The sequence below is a fragment of the Enoplosus armatus genome, chromosome 20 (genome assembly GCF_043641665.1).
Source record: "Enoplosus armatus isolate fEnoArm2 chromosome 20, fEnoArm2.hap1, whole genome shotgun sequence".
Lineage (NCBI taxonomy): Eukaryota > Metazoa > Chordata > Actinopteri > Centrarchiformes > Enoplosidae > Enoplosus > Enoplosus armatus.
Window position 1 is genome coordinate 8569371 of NC_092199.1, and position 16690 is coordinate 8586060.

General features: G+C 43.4%; 1 protein-coding gene across 11 annotated transcripts in view; it reads left to right on the forward strand.

Annotated features, from left to right (window-relative positions):
• Positions 1 to 14922, forward strand: part of tcf7l2 (transcription factor 7 like 2) — an 85789-nt gene extending 70867 nt beyond the window's left edge. For 2 of the 11 annotated variants that reach the window (XM_070927194.1, XM_070927195.1), the window contains 9 exons: positions 1925 to 2027; positions 3051 to 3137; positions 7452 to 7577; positions 7672 to 7831; positions 8159 to 8266; positions 8963 to 9011; positions 9766 to 9816; positions 10987 to 11059; positions 14334 to 14922. In XM_070927194.1, the coding sequence (XP_070783295.1) occupies positions 1925 to 2027; positions 3051 to 3137; positions 7452 to 7577; positions 7672 to 7831; positions 8159 to 8266; positions 8963 to 9011; positions 9766 to 9816; positions 10987 to 11059; positions 14334 to 14787 (1211 nt within the window). In that variant the 3' untranslated portion in view covers positions 14788 to 14922. Of the gene's footprint in view, positions 1 to 1924; positions 2028 to 3050; positions 3138 to 7436; positions 7578 to 7671; positions 7832 to 8158; positions 8267 to 8962; positions 9012 to 9765; positions 9817 to 10986; positions 11060 to 11622; positions 11697 to 12245; positions 12289 to 14333 lie in introns of those variants that run through there. The other 9 variants (XM_070927202.1, XM_070927205.1, XM_070927198.1 and 6 more) reach the window with 8 other exon arrangements.
• Positions 14923 to 16690: the final 1768 nt, after the last annotated feature.

Sequence of the window (16690 nt, forward strand, 5' to 3'; positions counted from 1 at the left end):
AAACCTCTCGTAAAACATGGAATTTAGCAAACAACCACGACTTCTCATGACCGCAACTCCATTTGCCAAGACTCAAAACAAGACAGCCACTGTAGCTGGAGGTCTTCGCATCTAAATACCGGAGAGCAGTAAACACGGAGAGTCCTCAAGACGTTCTGTTTGGATTTATGTCCACTCAAAATGGAAGATGTGACCTGACCACTTGGATTTATACAGGTGTTCGATTATCAACCCTGTGCAGTTACTTCTTTACTGCCTGTTGATCCTGCAGATTCAGAGCGTCCACGTTTCAGATTCTTCCCACACGTCCTTCTCCAACAACCATTCAGCATACATTTTTAGGCAATTCCTTCATTTCTGTAAGCATCTTGACCCAGCACTTCGTTTTGTTAACTGTCATTCAGCCCGTCCTTTCAGGTTAATGCATTTTCAGTGCTGTGAATAATTTCATGCTTTCCCGTGGTCTCTGGTGGATTCAGTCAATGTTTTAGGTAATAATGTTCCCTTATTATGATGGTCCTTACAAGGGGGAAATAATGCGCCAGCTGCTGTTTAATGTAGTGCTTAATGGGGCTGCTTAATTGGGCTCAGTGTTTAATTAATTAATGAGCTATATTAGGTCTTCAGCGTTGGGTGGCGATGGGATAATGTTCATAAGGCTTTTCTTTTAAATAGAACTTTGCTATAACGGTAGAAGTTTTCCGCTTGGAAAGCTGCTGCACAGCATGTTGTCCATCAGTAACAGAATCCCTCTCAAGAGCCACTTCCTGGACAACCTGGATCAGCTGCAGACTTTGGGTGTAACCACCAACACCGGCCAAGTTCTGATGTATAAAGACTGATCTGGCTCTAATTCGGCCGTGCTGGCACTGGTCCGAATATCTGCAACAACAGCTGCACAAGGCAAGCCAGCTGTGTGTAAGAAACATCACATCAGCCAAAATGAAAGTCCCCCCCAGTTCCTGGTCTACTGAGCGCACACACCTCCTTGCTGTGCTTTTACACGTCTAGTGTTCCCTGTTTCAAGTTTGTCATGAGAGAGAAAGTTATTTTTACACCCGGCTGTGTACGAGACCTTTTCAAGGCGTTCATTCAGGGCAGCTTGTCGATGCAGTTTCTTCGCCTGTCAGCTGCCACAGAAAGTAAAGGCAACACCGTGGATGCTGTGATTGCTTGGCGATGCCCTCCGCGAGAACTGTCCTTAAATTGGACATCTTTGTCACTGTTCGACTGCGGGGGATAACAAAATTTGCTGCTGTTTTTATGTTAAATCTGAGGATCTGTTGGACTGAATGGAGACTAACGAGCCAATACGTACGCCGCGTTTCACATTGTCATTAACTTTGTCAAAACTTATTGTAACACTGAACATATAGCTGTTGAAGTAGCCATTAATCTGAGACAACAGAATATTTCTAATATTGGCTTATTCCTGTATAATATCAGGTAAAATCCATATCCATCCAGCCTGTATGCCAGTGTAAATCAGCCTGACTCCACCTGTACTCCTGTATTAGCAGCTCTCTGATCACAGAGAAGGCTTTAATTATATTGTTCTGTTAACTTCTAAACCTCAGTCATTTTATATCATTAGTCTTCTGAATCAGTAGACAAATGTGACAAGAATCGTGTTGGTGTTTTCTCCTCACCTCTCTCCCCTCTGCCTTTACCAACACATTGTGCCGCCACCGCCGCCTCAAAGGCCTTTGATCAGGACGTGTGATTTAGCACTGTGTACATGCGAGCAACAAACCCTCTTCCTCCTCCTCTTCCTCCCATCTGCACTCCTGTGATGTCTGCCCCATTCAGATGTGAAACTCTCAACAAAGAATGAATTCAGCACTGACAAAGATTTGGTTCTCTCTCTGTCATCATCTTCTCTGTCCACCTCCTCTCTGCTCCTGTCATCCTCTTTCTTCCACAGGAATTCCAAGGCCTCCACATCCTCCAGACATATCTCCTTATTACCCACTGTCACCTGGCACTGTCGGCCAGATCCCCCATCCGCTAGGATGGTTAGTACCACAGTAAGCAAATCCTTTTTTTATTACTCTTTCTACTGTGTTCTCTTGTGATGCATGTGTGTGGAAAGGCTAGCAAGAAGCACATACTGTAATGATTAATAAGCATAAACTGTATATCAAGCCAAATCATTAAAGAGAAAAATAGTAAACAATAAAAGCAGATATTACCTTACATGTGAGTGCATGGTGCAGCAGGATGTTATGTACACAAAGCCAATTATGGAAGCTGCCTCTGTCTCATCTTGGTCCCCAGAGTGGGTCCTCATTCTGTGTTTGAGTCCTCTAAAACTTAAACTTGATCCCTTAACTTTCTAACGCACTCACTCCTGGACCACAGCAGCCCATTGCAGCTTCCTCAGGCCCTCGCTAACCTCAACTTGCTACTTTGTGGCAAATACTATTTTGCATGTCTCTGTATGGTCCAATTAGAGTAATGAACCGTGATTGCCCGTATTTTACCCACAATTCCACACGGGGGCTCTCCCCTGGTAACTCTTGTCAACACTTGTTAATATGACAAAAGGCTACAAATTAAGCTCTGTTAATTTAATGTTTTCTCACCGCGATCTAAATACCGAGAGAGGCCCCGAGCGCAGCCATGGCGCCCTTTGATTTGCTGCACTTTATTTTGGTATAAATTTACATTCATTATTGTTTGTCTTTGAATGTGTAGACCTCAATTAGTGTGATGGCTCCATTAAAGAGACCCGCGCTTCGTCTTTAATTATCACAACAAAACACCTAGTTCCAGCTTGGGGAGGAACAGGGCCCCACTCTGTCGACACCGAGCGAAGGGTTATGAAATTTAATTAGCCATTGCTATCAAGATTTGTGGCATTCAAATTGTTCAGAGTTTTCCTCCCTTTGATCTGCACTCTGCAATCCCCTAGATTTTTGTCCTGATCAAATGAGAATAAAGAGGCCCATGGTGGGGAGAGGAGAGAGACAGAGGGCTTTACCTTCTCCTCTTCCATCAACCCTGTTCCTTTACCTTTTCTCCTTTCTTCTTTTCTTCCCCCTTCCCAGGCAAGGTCAACCTGTTTATCCAATCACAACAGGGGGTTTCAGACACCCCTACCCAACTGCGCTCACTGTCAACGCATCCATGTCAAGGTGAGTTGAGCCCTAGGAGCTAAGCACACACACACTTTCTCACTCACTCACTCATACATTCAGTTGTGTGTTTGTGTTGGCTGTGAGGGAAATGCACAAGCAACACACACGCACACTCACATGCAGAGACAGTGAGGAGCAACTTCTCCCTTAAGGAGAGCTCACACTCCCCATCTCTGTGTTCAAAAGGCCAATTCTCCAGTGTGAGGCTCCAGCTAGCATGCTCAAATATTAATTATATTTATCATTTTCTAATGAGGCCCCTGAAGAACATTTACCCCCACTGCATGTCAGGCAGATCTGAAATGAGCTGGGGCATGTCCTTGCTGTGAGTTTGAGCAGCCAGACAGATAAACAAACACAGCAGCACTTTGAAGGGGACTAGATGATATAAGCTGGGGCCTGACACTTGGCTAGTGCTTTGGTCCTGCCCATTAGGGTCCAGCTCAAGTGCTGCTGTGGACATTATTGCACCCATGGGGGGTATGTGTATTTGTTGCCATCTTGTATACATTTGTGTGTGTTTGTCAGTTGGTGTTAAACTACTTAGTGTTCCCTTGAGGGACACATGTCCTCTATATTGGTGGGAAGCGAAAATAATTAATTTTGGATGACTAAAAGCCCCTGATTTGTGGGTCTGCAGAAGCCAAAAAAGCAACAACACAAAAAACAAACAGCCTCCTACTCCTCTCCCTCCGCTCCTCCTCCCTCTCCCTCCCCCTCTATACGCCCTTGCAGCAGGGGACTTTGGATTGGGCTGGTTTAGAGTCTAGGGATGAGGCCAAGCTTTAGTGTAATTACAGCCTGATTGGAAAAGCAGCTCCTGGGGGCGACATGTTTAGACCTCTGTGACATTGATGGATCATGTAGATGCAGGGAGGGAGGAGAATGACATTTTTTCAAACCATAGCCCTGAGAATAAGGGAAAGTTGAGTTTGTAAGCTCATCTAGACGGTTCAGTTCAGTCTTTTTCAGCTGTTCTTTGCTGTTAAACTTTCATTTTAGTGGTTCAAATATAACTACCGTCTTGTATCAGACGTTACTTTTAAATTAATTCTGGAGAAGGGTGTCTGGATTAGAGCCAGATCCCCCCACCCCCCCTCCAGCCCTTCCCCAGCAAGTCTCAGGTGCAAAGGGTCAGACAGTGGGTCTGTCCAGACATCGGCATCTGGCAGCAGTACCCAGCCAACCTGGGCTTTAAGTGACTGCTAATTTGGTCCCTTAATGACAGCCTCTACATTGTGATCATCTTATTTCCAGTGCAGATAATTGAATATACTGGCTGGGTGTGGGGGGGGACTGGCCATGGGGAAGAGCTAATGCCCTGTGATGAGGCCCCTAATTGAATTAGTATAACTGAATAGATGGAGGGCTCTGGGAGCTCTCTGGAGAATGGGAGGGTTTAACACATCTCCCCCCCAAAAAAATCCTCCAACTCCCTCCCCACACTTAACAAAATCAAACAAAAAAAACAAAATTCTGACTTTGACAGGGCAGGGAAAAAATCAATTTGTTGACAAAATCTAGAAAAAATCTGTCTAATTGTGTCAGCAAAATGGCAGGATCCATTCATACATAGCCTTCAGCCAGTTGGCTTTGTTCAAAGAATGGACCAGACTGTTGTGATAGCTCAAACGATTTGTAGGGAGCAGGCTGAGTGGAGGAAATCGGAGAGAAAAGACATCCTGGCCTTGTACTCTTGTCGGGAGCCCGTTCTTTGCTGGAGCGCGCTGCTTCAGTATCAGTCCCCTGTGCCATAGTTCGAACTGAATTAGGATGCAGGGAATGAATCTGGTACCTTGTAGTCCTGCAATGAGCACCTTACACCTAGGTCCTGTTAAAAAATGCATTCTTTTAGGACGGGAGGAAAAAGAGCCAAGGAGAGTAGGGACAGTCAGTGGAGCAAATGAAAGACATTATTTTGATAATGGGGTTGGAGCCAGTGCAGGTCCCCTATATTGTGTATGTGCGTGTGAATGTATGTGTGACAGGTGGGAGGATGTGAAGGCCCCTTTGCCCCTTATGCTTAAGCCTGCCCTTTGATATGTTCCCCCATCATCCCGCTCCCTCTCTTTTCCTTGGGAACGGGAGAAGCGCACCGGCCGGATCATTATACATTAAACAGGCACGGGGGCTACTGCTTCGCATCGGCAATTAAATGGCACTGGCTGACACTGGGCTTGCTGCGCCAGTGACCCCCACCCCCCACCCCCCCCACCCCAACCCCAACACCGCCAGGCGTTCTTACCTTTCAGATTGAGACGTAGGAGCCCCGGGGTAGGGGTGGGTGGATGGGTGGGGGTCTCCGCTGCATCTCCCTCTCTGTGTTGGTTAAATTGGTCCAAGGCGCTGCTTGCTGCTGATGAGCCCGGATGATGATGATGATGCCCCCACGCTTCAAAGGGATGGCCGTCATGTTTAAACCATAACCTGGGCCATGCAGTGGCAGCAGGAGGAGGGGGAGGGAGGGAGAGAGGAAGCGAAGGAGCGTGGAGGTGATGAGGGGACAGGGAGGAGTAGAGAAGAAGAAGAAGAAGAGGAGAAAAAAATAGATCTTGGAACAGAGGAAATTTTAACAAGTGCACAGAGAGAGAAGGAGGGAGGGTGAACAGGGAGAGAGGAAACGGAGTGAGCGAAGAAAATGCAGCAGCTCTAATGATGGGCGATATGCAGCCACTGCTGCCGAGCTCCCCATCAACGGATGACATGGCACAAACACCAATGTGTCAGTGATGAAGGGAGAAGAGGGGAAAGGAGAAAAAGAGGGAAAGAGTTTGAGGGGGGAGCACACTGGCACTCCCCTGAGATGGCCTCCAACAGAAACTAGTTGTTCCTGGCGAGTTTATCCTCATCATTATATTCTGGCTCGGAGCCATGCAGCCAGACACAGCCGGATAATGAGCTGCTTTAAAAAAAAAAAAGAAAAAAAAAAAAAGAATTATTCCTCCTTTTTTTCCCCTTCTCCTTCATCCTCCTCTCTTCTCTTAAATTTGTGTGTGGTCACGTGGAGCCGAGGCGCAGCGCTGTAAACATACACATGCAGATAGACGCCGCGCACATGTTCAAATAATCTGACACAAATAATTAGTGTCATACATAAACTGGCGCATACAATACAGCAGCGTCTTATTTCTGTTCTGGCCACTGAAACGATTTCATAAATAGGGGGTTTCTGGCCTCGATATGTGGAGCGGTTGGAGATGATGAAATGATGGTTGGAGTGTAGAGGGATGAAGATAAAAATGTCAGTGCTGCTGACAGAGCTGAATTTGCAGAAAAGAATGGGAGGAAGCAAACAGAGATCCAATACCTGAAGTGATACTAGACTTTGATAGAACATTTTAATCTAGTTTGCAATATTCCTTGATAAGAGATAGTGGTTCAAGCTTTACCCCTCCAAAACCCTGGCATTTTCATATCAATGTAATTACTAAAAATGCAGTTTCCTCAAATATTACAATGAATTGAAATCTACAGATGAAAGACAAACATTTTCATTGTCACTTAAATGTTATTTGGAAACCGTTCCCTCAGCTATCAACGGTGACACCTGTTAACTTTTCCCTCAAAAACTTTATGTGACGGGTAGTTCTTCTAGATCTGAGAAGCGCTTAATCAGTCTCACCACAGATACAAGCTATGGATGGCACTGATATATCAGTCTCTCCATAACTAAGAGCAGAGAAGTTCAAGGTGCATAGAGCCCTTAAGCACGATTCATGTTTCATTGAATGTTTGACATGAATTGTTGCCTTTATTGGTCAGGACACTATTGATAGAGATTATTAAATTTCATTGAGTGATCTTGTGATTAAAGTTTAAAAGAAAACGGATAGGTTTTTTGTGTTGTTGAAAAATGGCATTCAAGAGATTTATCCTTGTGCAATTGCACTTACTTATTGCCACACAATATAGCTTTCATCATGTTTTACAGATGGTCTGCCATAATTTTGCTGTTATACCTTTTGTGTGAAGTTTAAAGCTGTCCAGGCTGGAATTTGTGATCAAATTAAATTGTGTGACATTTGACTCAACACTCATTTTGAATAGTAAAATAGAATTGGTTGTGAATAATAATGCAGGAATCAGCCTTGGACATTTTAATGTGGATGTTTGTATGTGCATTTATGTCTTTTCTTGTGACTAAAGGCCAATTCCATTTCTCTGAAAGAAATTTAAAATCCACTTTGTACTTTTGATATGTTCAAAGATGGGAATGGAATTTAGCCCCTTTAGTCTTGTGTATACATGTGCTCCATCTTCTCATTTCACCCGTGTCCATTCTGACGATTTACACAGTCTTCTGTCCTCCAGGTTCCCCCCACACATGGTGCCCCCTCACCACAGTTTGCACACCACGGGCATCCCACACCCAGCCATCGTCACACCCAACGTCAAGCAGGAATCCTCCCACAGTGACATCAGCTCCCTCAACAGCTCGTGAGTAGACTTTCACTGCCCTAAACTCATGTTTCTTGTTGAAACCAGTCATAGATCGACTCTGCTCACCTTTCTGCCCTCTGCTGCTCCACAGGAAACAAGACGCTAAAAAGGAAGAGGAGAAAAAGAAACAGGTCCACATAAAGAAGCCTCTGAATGCCTTCATGCTTTACATGAAGGAGATGAGGGCCAAGGTGGTGGCTGAGTGCACACTGAAGGAAAGTGCTGCCATCAACCAGATCCTGGGGCGGAGGGTGAGTCCGCCAACAGATCACACCAACACTGTAATGGTCTTAATCCTGGTTCCTGACACAGGACCCACTGCTAATTTTATTCTAAACATGGGCTGATTTACACCTGGGATTCAAGGTGAAGGCAGTTAACAGCCTGGTGAGATAGAAGACGAGTTGTGTTAATCAAGAACCATGATTTGGATTCACGGGCCTGTTAGAAGAAGGTTTTTGAGGCGACCTGATGTTCCAGTATTGTAGATTTAAGTTCAATTCACAACCTATATTTTTCCTGTTCATGGTGAAAATCTTTCTATGTCTTCCTTCTGTGTCTTGTTTCTCATTTTACAGTGGCATGCCCTATCACGGGAGGAGCAGGCCAAGTACTACGAGCTGGCCAGGAAAGAGCGACAGCTCCACATGCAGCTGTACCCAGGCTGGTCAGCACGAGACAACTATGTAAGTTTTTAAGTTTACAAGTCGTAACGGCCTGTTCTTTTCCCCTTTCACTAGGTGACATGGCCAGAATGAGTTCTTTCTTTTGCTTTTTTCTTATCTAGCCAGAGGGATTACTTTCTTCCTGTAATTTCCTTTTGATATGTATATCTGAGACTGGACAAATTGCCTTGACCTGAGCCCATCCTCTTGTCACACGAAGGAATATGTGTAACAAAGTCTGAGCATGATGTTGTTGATATGAATCCGCAGTGAATGTTTTGCGCCCTAGAAGCTTTGTTCTGACACATTAGTGGGCAGATTCTCATCAATTTTGTCCAGTTTTGGGATCAAGCTGACCAGTGGAGTCTTCCATGAGCAGCCTTAGAGAAATCTATCTTCCAAACCAGAAGCTCGTCAAGATGTCTAGATGTTCACAGAGGAAAATAAGACAAAAGAGTACAGAAAAAAGAAGAAAAGAGCAGAAAAAGGCAGAAAACAGAGAGAGGAGGGAGAACTCTGGTTTGGCCTGCAGTGGCTGTTACAAACCGGAGGGCAGAGACAGAAAAAAAGGCAGAGAAAGAATGAATGAATAAATAAGTAAACACAAAGATGAGTCCTATTCTCTGTTTCATGTTTTGGGCATTCTGCAATATAATAACTAAGGTTCCTGTCTGTGTCTATTTTTTTCTTTCTATTTTTTTGGCGGCTAACCAACAGGGGAAAAGGAAGAAGAGAAAAAGGGAAAAGCAGCAAGCAGAGAGCAATGGTAAGTGAGCTGCAATTATCTCCCATATTAGAAGAGCCCCATCATGTGTCAGGCAGATGTGACATCTTGCAAGATAAAAGTCAAGCTAGTTTTTTTTTTCGTGTTATGTTTCTTTTGTGTGTGTGTTATTGTGCCTGGCTTTTTTCTTTTTTTTGGTATAGTTATGCTACCCAATGCAATATTTAAATGGTAGAGTTGCTTGTAATACCCCCCTTTTCCCATTTTTCCCTAGCCCTCCCCAGCTAATAACAACTGAATATGCATGACCCCCCACACTCCTTCTCACCTCCCCTCTTGACACCCCCCCCCCTCCCCACTTTGCCCCTTAGCGTTCTGGTATTGTGATATGTATGTTTTGAGAATGTGAAGTTGAAGCATTGTGAGAGCCATTAACTTTGCTAGTGTTGTGTGCGTGGCCCCGTTTTATAATGCCTGTGCCCTGCAGATAGACTGCACTACAGTACTGTGTGTGTGTGTGTATGTGTGTGTGTGTGTGTGTGTGTGCGCACTTACTGGGCTGCCCCTTGCTTGCTTCCCTTTCATGCATGCTTTTTATACCAACATAAGAGAAATCACTTACATCTTAAAATTAAGGAGGTTTGCTAATTCTATGATTGATCCATTTTATATTCTCATGATTCATATTCTTCTGATCGTATTGTGAGGAACAATGGCGACTTGTTATTATGTATTTTGCGCTCGTTTGGTGACGGATTTCTTCTTGAAGGCCTCTCTATCTGTTCTTTTTTTTCAGAACACAGAGAATATTTTCCAAACCCTTGCCTTTCACTCCCTCCGATTACAGGTGCTAATGTCATTTTGAGTATTAAATTACTAACTTGTTTTTATTTTTTTATTAATGTATATTTATTTATCAATGAATGTGCAATATTAGGCAGGTTTAAGATTAAATTCTTTACTTTGAAATATGCTCTTTTTTTTTGCTTTGTTTGCTGCTTTCTTTTCTTCAAATGTTGCTATTGTTTATTTGACTTAAAGCTAGATTATATTTTATTTAATTTACCTCCATTTATTGCTATTTAGTTTAGAGCCTTTTCCGTATTTTGGCACAATCACTATGCAGGATGCTTGAGGAACTGATGATATAAAGTTAGATTATTATTGTGGTGTATGACCTGAAGGATGTGATGTCAGGGTAAACCTCCTTAATCTATATGCTTCAGTAGCTGCGCTTGAGCCTTTCCTATAGGCCAGCATGAGTTTGGCCCAGTCCCCCTTTAAAATCTGTCTCTACTCAGACAAGGCCTGGACTCAAACAGTCCACCACAATATTCTGCTGTCACTCTGCTCTACTCCTGATAATGACATGGCCACTGGGTAGAGCTAGCAAGTGACTGGCAGCTTTTCTGCAGACAATGCTGATGGAAAACAGTCAACTGTTTGATGCCAGGCTTAAGGAGTAGATTCCCTCTTCAGGTTCCAGCCTTTTCGATCCTTCCCCTGGCTAGGGCTAACTCACCACCGTGCTGTTTTTAGCAGTCTGCTACTGCTGCCTAGTTCTACCACCTTGACCTTGTCCTTTTTGAAACCATAGTGCACTGATAACATCTAGCAGTAAATTAATCCAGTCTGCATTTGCTCCATTTTATATCCTCTCGACCAAATAAGCACTTCTTATCTTCAGCTTAACTCCAGCCAGAGATTAGATTACACGACTGAAAGCCACTGTTTCCATATTAATGTCATGATTTGATAATTTGCATGCATTTTTACTAATGTCTGAAACACACTAATTGTGTTCAGTCCTATCTTTAAAGGCACACTTGAGAATGGCTTTATGGGTGTTTTGGGGGGATTTCTTGCACAATGAGCCACTGCCAAGCTTCATAGATTCACTGTTACCTGTTTTTTCTCCTTATTTCTCTCCTCCTCCTTTTGATTTCTGTTCCTTATGGTTTTGGTTTTGGTTCTATTCCTCTTCTCTGCTGGCTTCCCCTCCCTGTTGCGGCATCAGACCTGAGCGCTCCTAAGAAGTGTCGAGCGCGCTTTGGGCTCGATCAACAGAATAACTGGTGTGGCCCGTGCAGGTGTGTATGGTGTGTGCTTGCACTGGCCGGGGCCAGGTGAAGGCTGGGTAACTGTACACTGGGACTTCCTCCTTCGCTCTCTGCTGCTTCTTCCTCTTCTCTTCCCTGCCTCTGTCTGTCCCGCCAGGCTATCATGACCGCTCAGCTTCCTCCAGCCACGCCCTGCCGGTCTATCTCTAGGTTCCCACTATTTGATTTTTACCTTCTGTTTGGGAAGAAGGGTATTAACAGCATATTCCAGAGTGTTTGTATGAATGGTGTCTGTGCGTATGTGTTGATGAAGAAACATGTCTGGTTACAGGGGTTTCATTGCAGGATGTACAGTACAATAAGCCTCACTGACATTGGTCAGAAATCCTAAACTGGCAGGTCGGGGCTTGGAGGATCTGAAGCCTGATTGCTTGGTCAATATGGAGGACATCCCAGTGTTGCCAGCCTGAACCTAAGCCCTGGCTACATGTTTTTGTCTGTGCAATGACGTGTCCATTTTCTTTTTTCTTTCTTTTTCTTTTTTGTTTTTTTGTCTCTGTGTGTATGTTTGTGTCTACCTCTTTGGCTAACAGATGCAAATACCCCAAAGAAGTGTCGTGCCTTGTTCGGGCTTGACCAGCTGAGTTTATGGTGCAAACCGTGCAGGTATAACTGCTGTAGTACCAATGGGAGGAAGACATCCACAATGAGCAGCTTCTTCTCCTTGATTATTTGCTCAGATATCCCTCTAAAAACATGTTTCCATCAGTGTGGTAACAGATGGCAAACTCTTCTGCTCCTTTTCCTTACTGAGGAGCTTCCTGCTATAAATTCCCTCACAGCAATTTCTCCTCATTGAACTCGGTTCAAGCCCAGTGGCAGAAAATGGATTTCTAAATAAGATTACTGAATATTTTATCTCAACAAAATATCTTGCTGCAAGATCATGGCTTCCTAATATCATTTTGAACAATATTTCTTACAATCTGACTTGTTGTGGTTGAAATCCATTTTCTCCCCAGGCAGTGGATAATTCCCTCCCATCTTAACTGTCATGTTTGTTCTAATTGGCGTCCTTTGAATAACAATGTCATGCTTACAAATTTAGCCCTGCTTTCTCTGAGGGCCTGCTCAGTGACACTCTTTTCTGTGCCCTCTTCCTCCTCCTTCTCCACCTCTTCTTCCTCCAAACTCCTCTTCAATAACCCTTACTTAGTCCCTACCTGTTGTCTTTCTGTTCTGACACAAGCAGTCTTTGAATTGGGAATATTTTCATGGTAGGTATTTGTTTCTGCTAAGTAATACCCTTCTCTGTGTCTGGCTTGCACCACACCCCTGCCCCACTCTTTCTTGACACAACCCTTCAGCACCAACCATTGCAACACATTGTTTGTTTCTGCTGCTACACTTTTCATTTGTTTTAATCATTTATATGGGTCGGCTCAAAATCTAAATTTAGTCAGATGACTTTTTGTATTTTGCTGCACTTTGCAGTCACATTAAGAGGTAATTCTGAGCTGTTTTATAAACTTATTTCAAAGGGTATTTCTCAGTTTTTGTCACAATCTCAATGTCCAACAACAACAACAGATCACCTATACTTTTTTGTAATCAGATTTTTTTAAGTAGGACGTCACAGTCACCCACCTCCACACAGCCGGCCATTGTTGGTGTTTCCACTTGGCTCTCTTATTTCCCTTCCAGCTGACACACACACGTTATCAAAAATACTGCATTATTTCTTAAACAATAATAAGCAGACCAGGAGATCAGGAGATGGGACAGTGGAGAATTCAGTCTTCGTTTTAGGAGCCGAGAGGTTAAAAGTTCTCTCTGGGCTCCATTTCCTAAAAGATGCATCTGGTGTAATTTCCCCCGAGGCGGAGAAATCAATAACATACACGGGCACATACTATGAATCGATATGTCTGTTAAAAAATGGATATTAGCTCATTTGTTGCAGTTTGACAGACAGTTATCGAGAGCAAGATGTGTATGTAGTGGCAAAATGATACCTTTTTACGGCCGGTCGATACTCCGCACCACCCAGTGCTACAGTATCAGTGTAGAATGCACTTAAAAGCCTCATCCCCACTCTTTTCCAGACTTTCCTAGTGTCCTATACTGTCTGGTGTTGTGTGCTTGTACTGTTGAGCTTATCGGAAATGCATGCCTGTCTTTCACCCTAGCATGCGATCAAGGTTTCGTGAGCCCTTTTTTGTGATTTCTTGATGTCCCTCTTTCATTCTCAGTAATCTGCTCTCTGTTCAAGTTTCCCCTTCAGAATTACAGGAAAAGGTTTGATTTGACAACCTTAATTAAACAGTAGATCAGCCTTATATGTTCCAAAAGCTTTCTTTTTAAACACCTTAGTCCTCTTTCATTACCTACTCCCTGTCCCTGTGAGTCTTAAATACTAATACTCCGTGGCCTTCAGGCATCCTTGTGATAGAATGGAGAGCTGAGAGAGGGGTCACTGCCAGGGTCAGGGTAAAGATGAGGTGGGCAGAGATTCCCCCTTAACCAAATCTGAGCCTTCGCAGCAGAGTCACCACAGATAAATGCAACAATCCCCTACTCTCCTAACTCCCCCTCCCTCCCCTCCCTTGCTCGTTCATCGGGTTCCACTGAGCGCAACGGGCCTGGCCTAAGGACTCAGCAGGCAGGGGGAGGGTCCCGACCCCAGGCAGGGATGCAAACATGATGCCTTGACCCCTCACGCACACACACTTGTGTCTGTGGGGCAGATGCTGGGTAGTGTGGATCTTGTTGACTTTTTTCGCCCTCAAATCCAAACTCTGTCCCCTCAGGAGAAGAGAGAGTAGAGCCAGATAGAGGTAGAGGAGTGAGACAGGTCCAGTAACCTCGTGTTGCTGGAGAGAACAGGCTGATCCCCAGCTGTAGCTCTGCCTGTAAGAAAGGCCGAGTTTACATCCAGAGAGCAACCATTACTACATCTCATCTGCTTCATTTTGTTGTATCTTCATCATCATCTCTGTGTGTGCTTTTCATGTCCCTGCTTCTTCCTGTCCAGGTGCTTCACCTGTGATCTCTCCTCCATGTCTGTCCTGTCTGATGGTTTAGTATTTGGAAATTGACATTTCTACCACCTTCCTTCTTAGCACAAAGTTTCTAAAGCTACTTAAATGCACCTGCAAAATGTTACGTAAAACCAGTTTCAATTAACAGTTCCTTAATTTAAAAAGCCAAAAGGTGCGTTTAAGTGAGCAACAGTGCTAAGAGGCGATGTAGTTTGAAGATGTGATGCTAAAAGATGCTCTCTTTCTCTCGCCTTGTCCCTCAGGAGAAAAAAAAAGTGCATTCGCTACATCCAAGGTGAAGGCAGCTGTGCCAGTCCTCCCTCTACGGACGGAAGCTTACTAGACTCCCCCCCATCCTCCCCCTCCTCAGTGGTTCCCTCCCCCTCCTCAAAAGAGTCCAAACCTCAGACTGAACAAATGCAACCTCTCTCACTGACTATGAAACCGGCCCACCAGCCACTCCACCACCCGCACCTCCTGGCTGGGCCTCCACCATCTTTGGTTCAGCTGGAAAACTCTGCTGCAGCTAGGAAAACGCCCGGCGCCTCCTCCCACAACGGAGCCCTGGAGCACGGCGACGTCTCGTCCTCGCGGCAGCCGGGCTCCTCTGTGGCGTCCTCAATGGCCCGGCCCTCGGCATTGCTGTGTCATTCCCACTCGCTCCTCCCCTCCACGGCCCCTCAGCCTCTGTCGCTAGTGACCAAGTCTATAGAATAGTCTACCCTATTCTTCTCCTCTTTTCTAGCTCTGCACACACACACACACACACACACACCTTTCTAGGCCCTCTCTCTGCTACATTTCACTTGCCGTCAGTTCTTTTCTCGTTATGTTTCTGTGCCATAAGGCTTTGAAATTTTAGTTTTTGTTTTATTAAAGTTCATTGGTCAATATTTGACCCATCATTATCAAAAAAATCTAATTATTATAAAGAAATGATACAATGAGCTGTAGTATAGCTTTGTGAATCTGCCAAAATTTTTATGAATTTTGTTTTGTCTTTTTTGTAGTGTTAAACAGTGCAAACAGAAAAATTATCTAGTTCAACTTCAAAATGTTTAAAAGACGGATATAAAAAGGTAGGCTAGATTATTCAATGAGCCCTTTTCTTGAAAGAGTTGGTTCTCCTTCTTTATTTGTATTAAATACGAGCTTGCGAACCAATCATTTGACATCTGTTCAAACTCTAGGAGGGCATGAGGCTAGTGGTGACACCTCTCTGAGGAACAACTTTAATTGTGATGTTACTTGTTCTTGTTTAAATGTACAGAATAATGGGGAGGGGGGGATTACTGTGTTAAATATGCATTCTTCCACTGCGTTGTCTTTTTCTTTGTTGTTTACCTTTGGAGTGGAGTCAGGCAAGTTGGGTGGGCTTGAGGGGAGGTTTGGGTGGGAGGGTTGAGGGTTATTAAATTCAAAATGTCACAACGCTAGGACCAGTAGTATTTATTGCTTTAGAGATTGCTTGTTGTATCTTGTATGTGTCTCTTTTTGACTTTTTTTTTCTTAATACATTGTACAAATATTTTTTCTTAAGGTAAGCGACTTATATATGAATGATCCATTTTTACAAGGAGGTTTTAAAAGGCAAAATCTTTTGTTATTGATTTCTTTCCTTGCTGAAAACCTGGATTCCACTCAGTGTACTGTGTAGATCTCATGAACAGAAGTATGCACAACTTCATTTCAAGAAATGCGTCTATAAGCCATTTTACAAAAAGAAGAAAAGAAAACTTGAAACAAGAGACAGTGGGTGCCGTGTCTTCAGTAGTTGGAAAAGTGTCTAAAGCCCTTCTTTTTTATTGCACAGTCACATCTCTCAGACTGTAGATTGGTGTACAGATTTTCCGTGCCAAATTTTGTGATAATTTTCTCTGCCCCTCTAACCATGCTGTAGGGATCTTCTTTTTTTGTTTTGTTTTGTTTTGTTGTTGTTTGTTTTTTTTAATTTCGATACCATTCTTTGCTGTGACGTTACATAGATTGCTATGTATGTAGTATAAATGTTGCTATAACAAATGTGTTTGGTAGCAAATTGTCAAATATTAAAATTTAAACTTAATAAAAAGGCGGACATCATACTGTATAAACCCACAAGGGCCAAATTATGTATATTAGGAGGTTCATAAAAAAACTATTAAATACAAAAAAATACACAAACTGCCACTTTTAAGTACACTACTACATATAGGTAGATAGAAAAAATAGGCATGTTGATGTTGCAAGAGGCTGTAAAAAAAGCTACAAGAGAATCATCCACTCGGTGCCATTGTAGTTGACATGACGCGACTGTAATCTGTCGATTTCTTCTCTGGTTTATTAAGATGCTAATGATAAATAGTTTGAATGTTTCCTTAACGGCTGTGATGTTCCTGTTCTATTTTATGCTCTTATCTTTTTGTTTGTTTGTTTTTTCCTGTTATTTTAAATGGTTCCAAAACCATGTTTTTTTGTAATGAATAAATGTTTATGCTGTACAGTCTCTGTAGCATGCAGTTCTGTATTAATAAAAGCAACTTAGTATGTGCACATCGTTGTCTTCCTTTTATTCACTGACAGGTAACGCGACCTAAGAAAATGTTTAAATGGCGGCAAGTAGCTCTTATCCAGCTGCAGC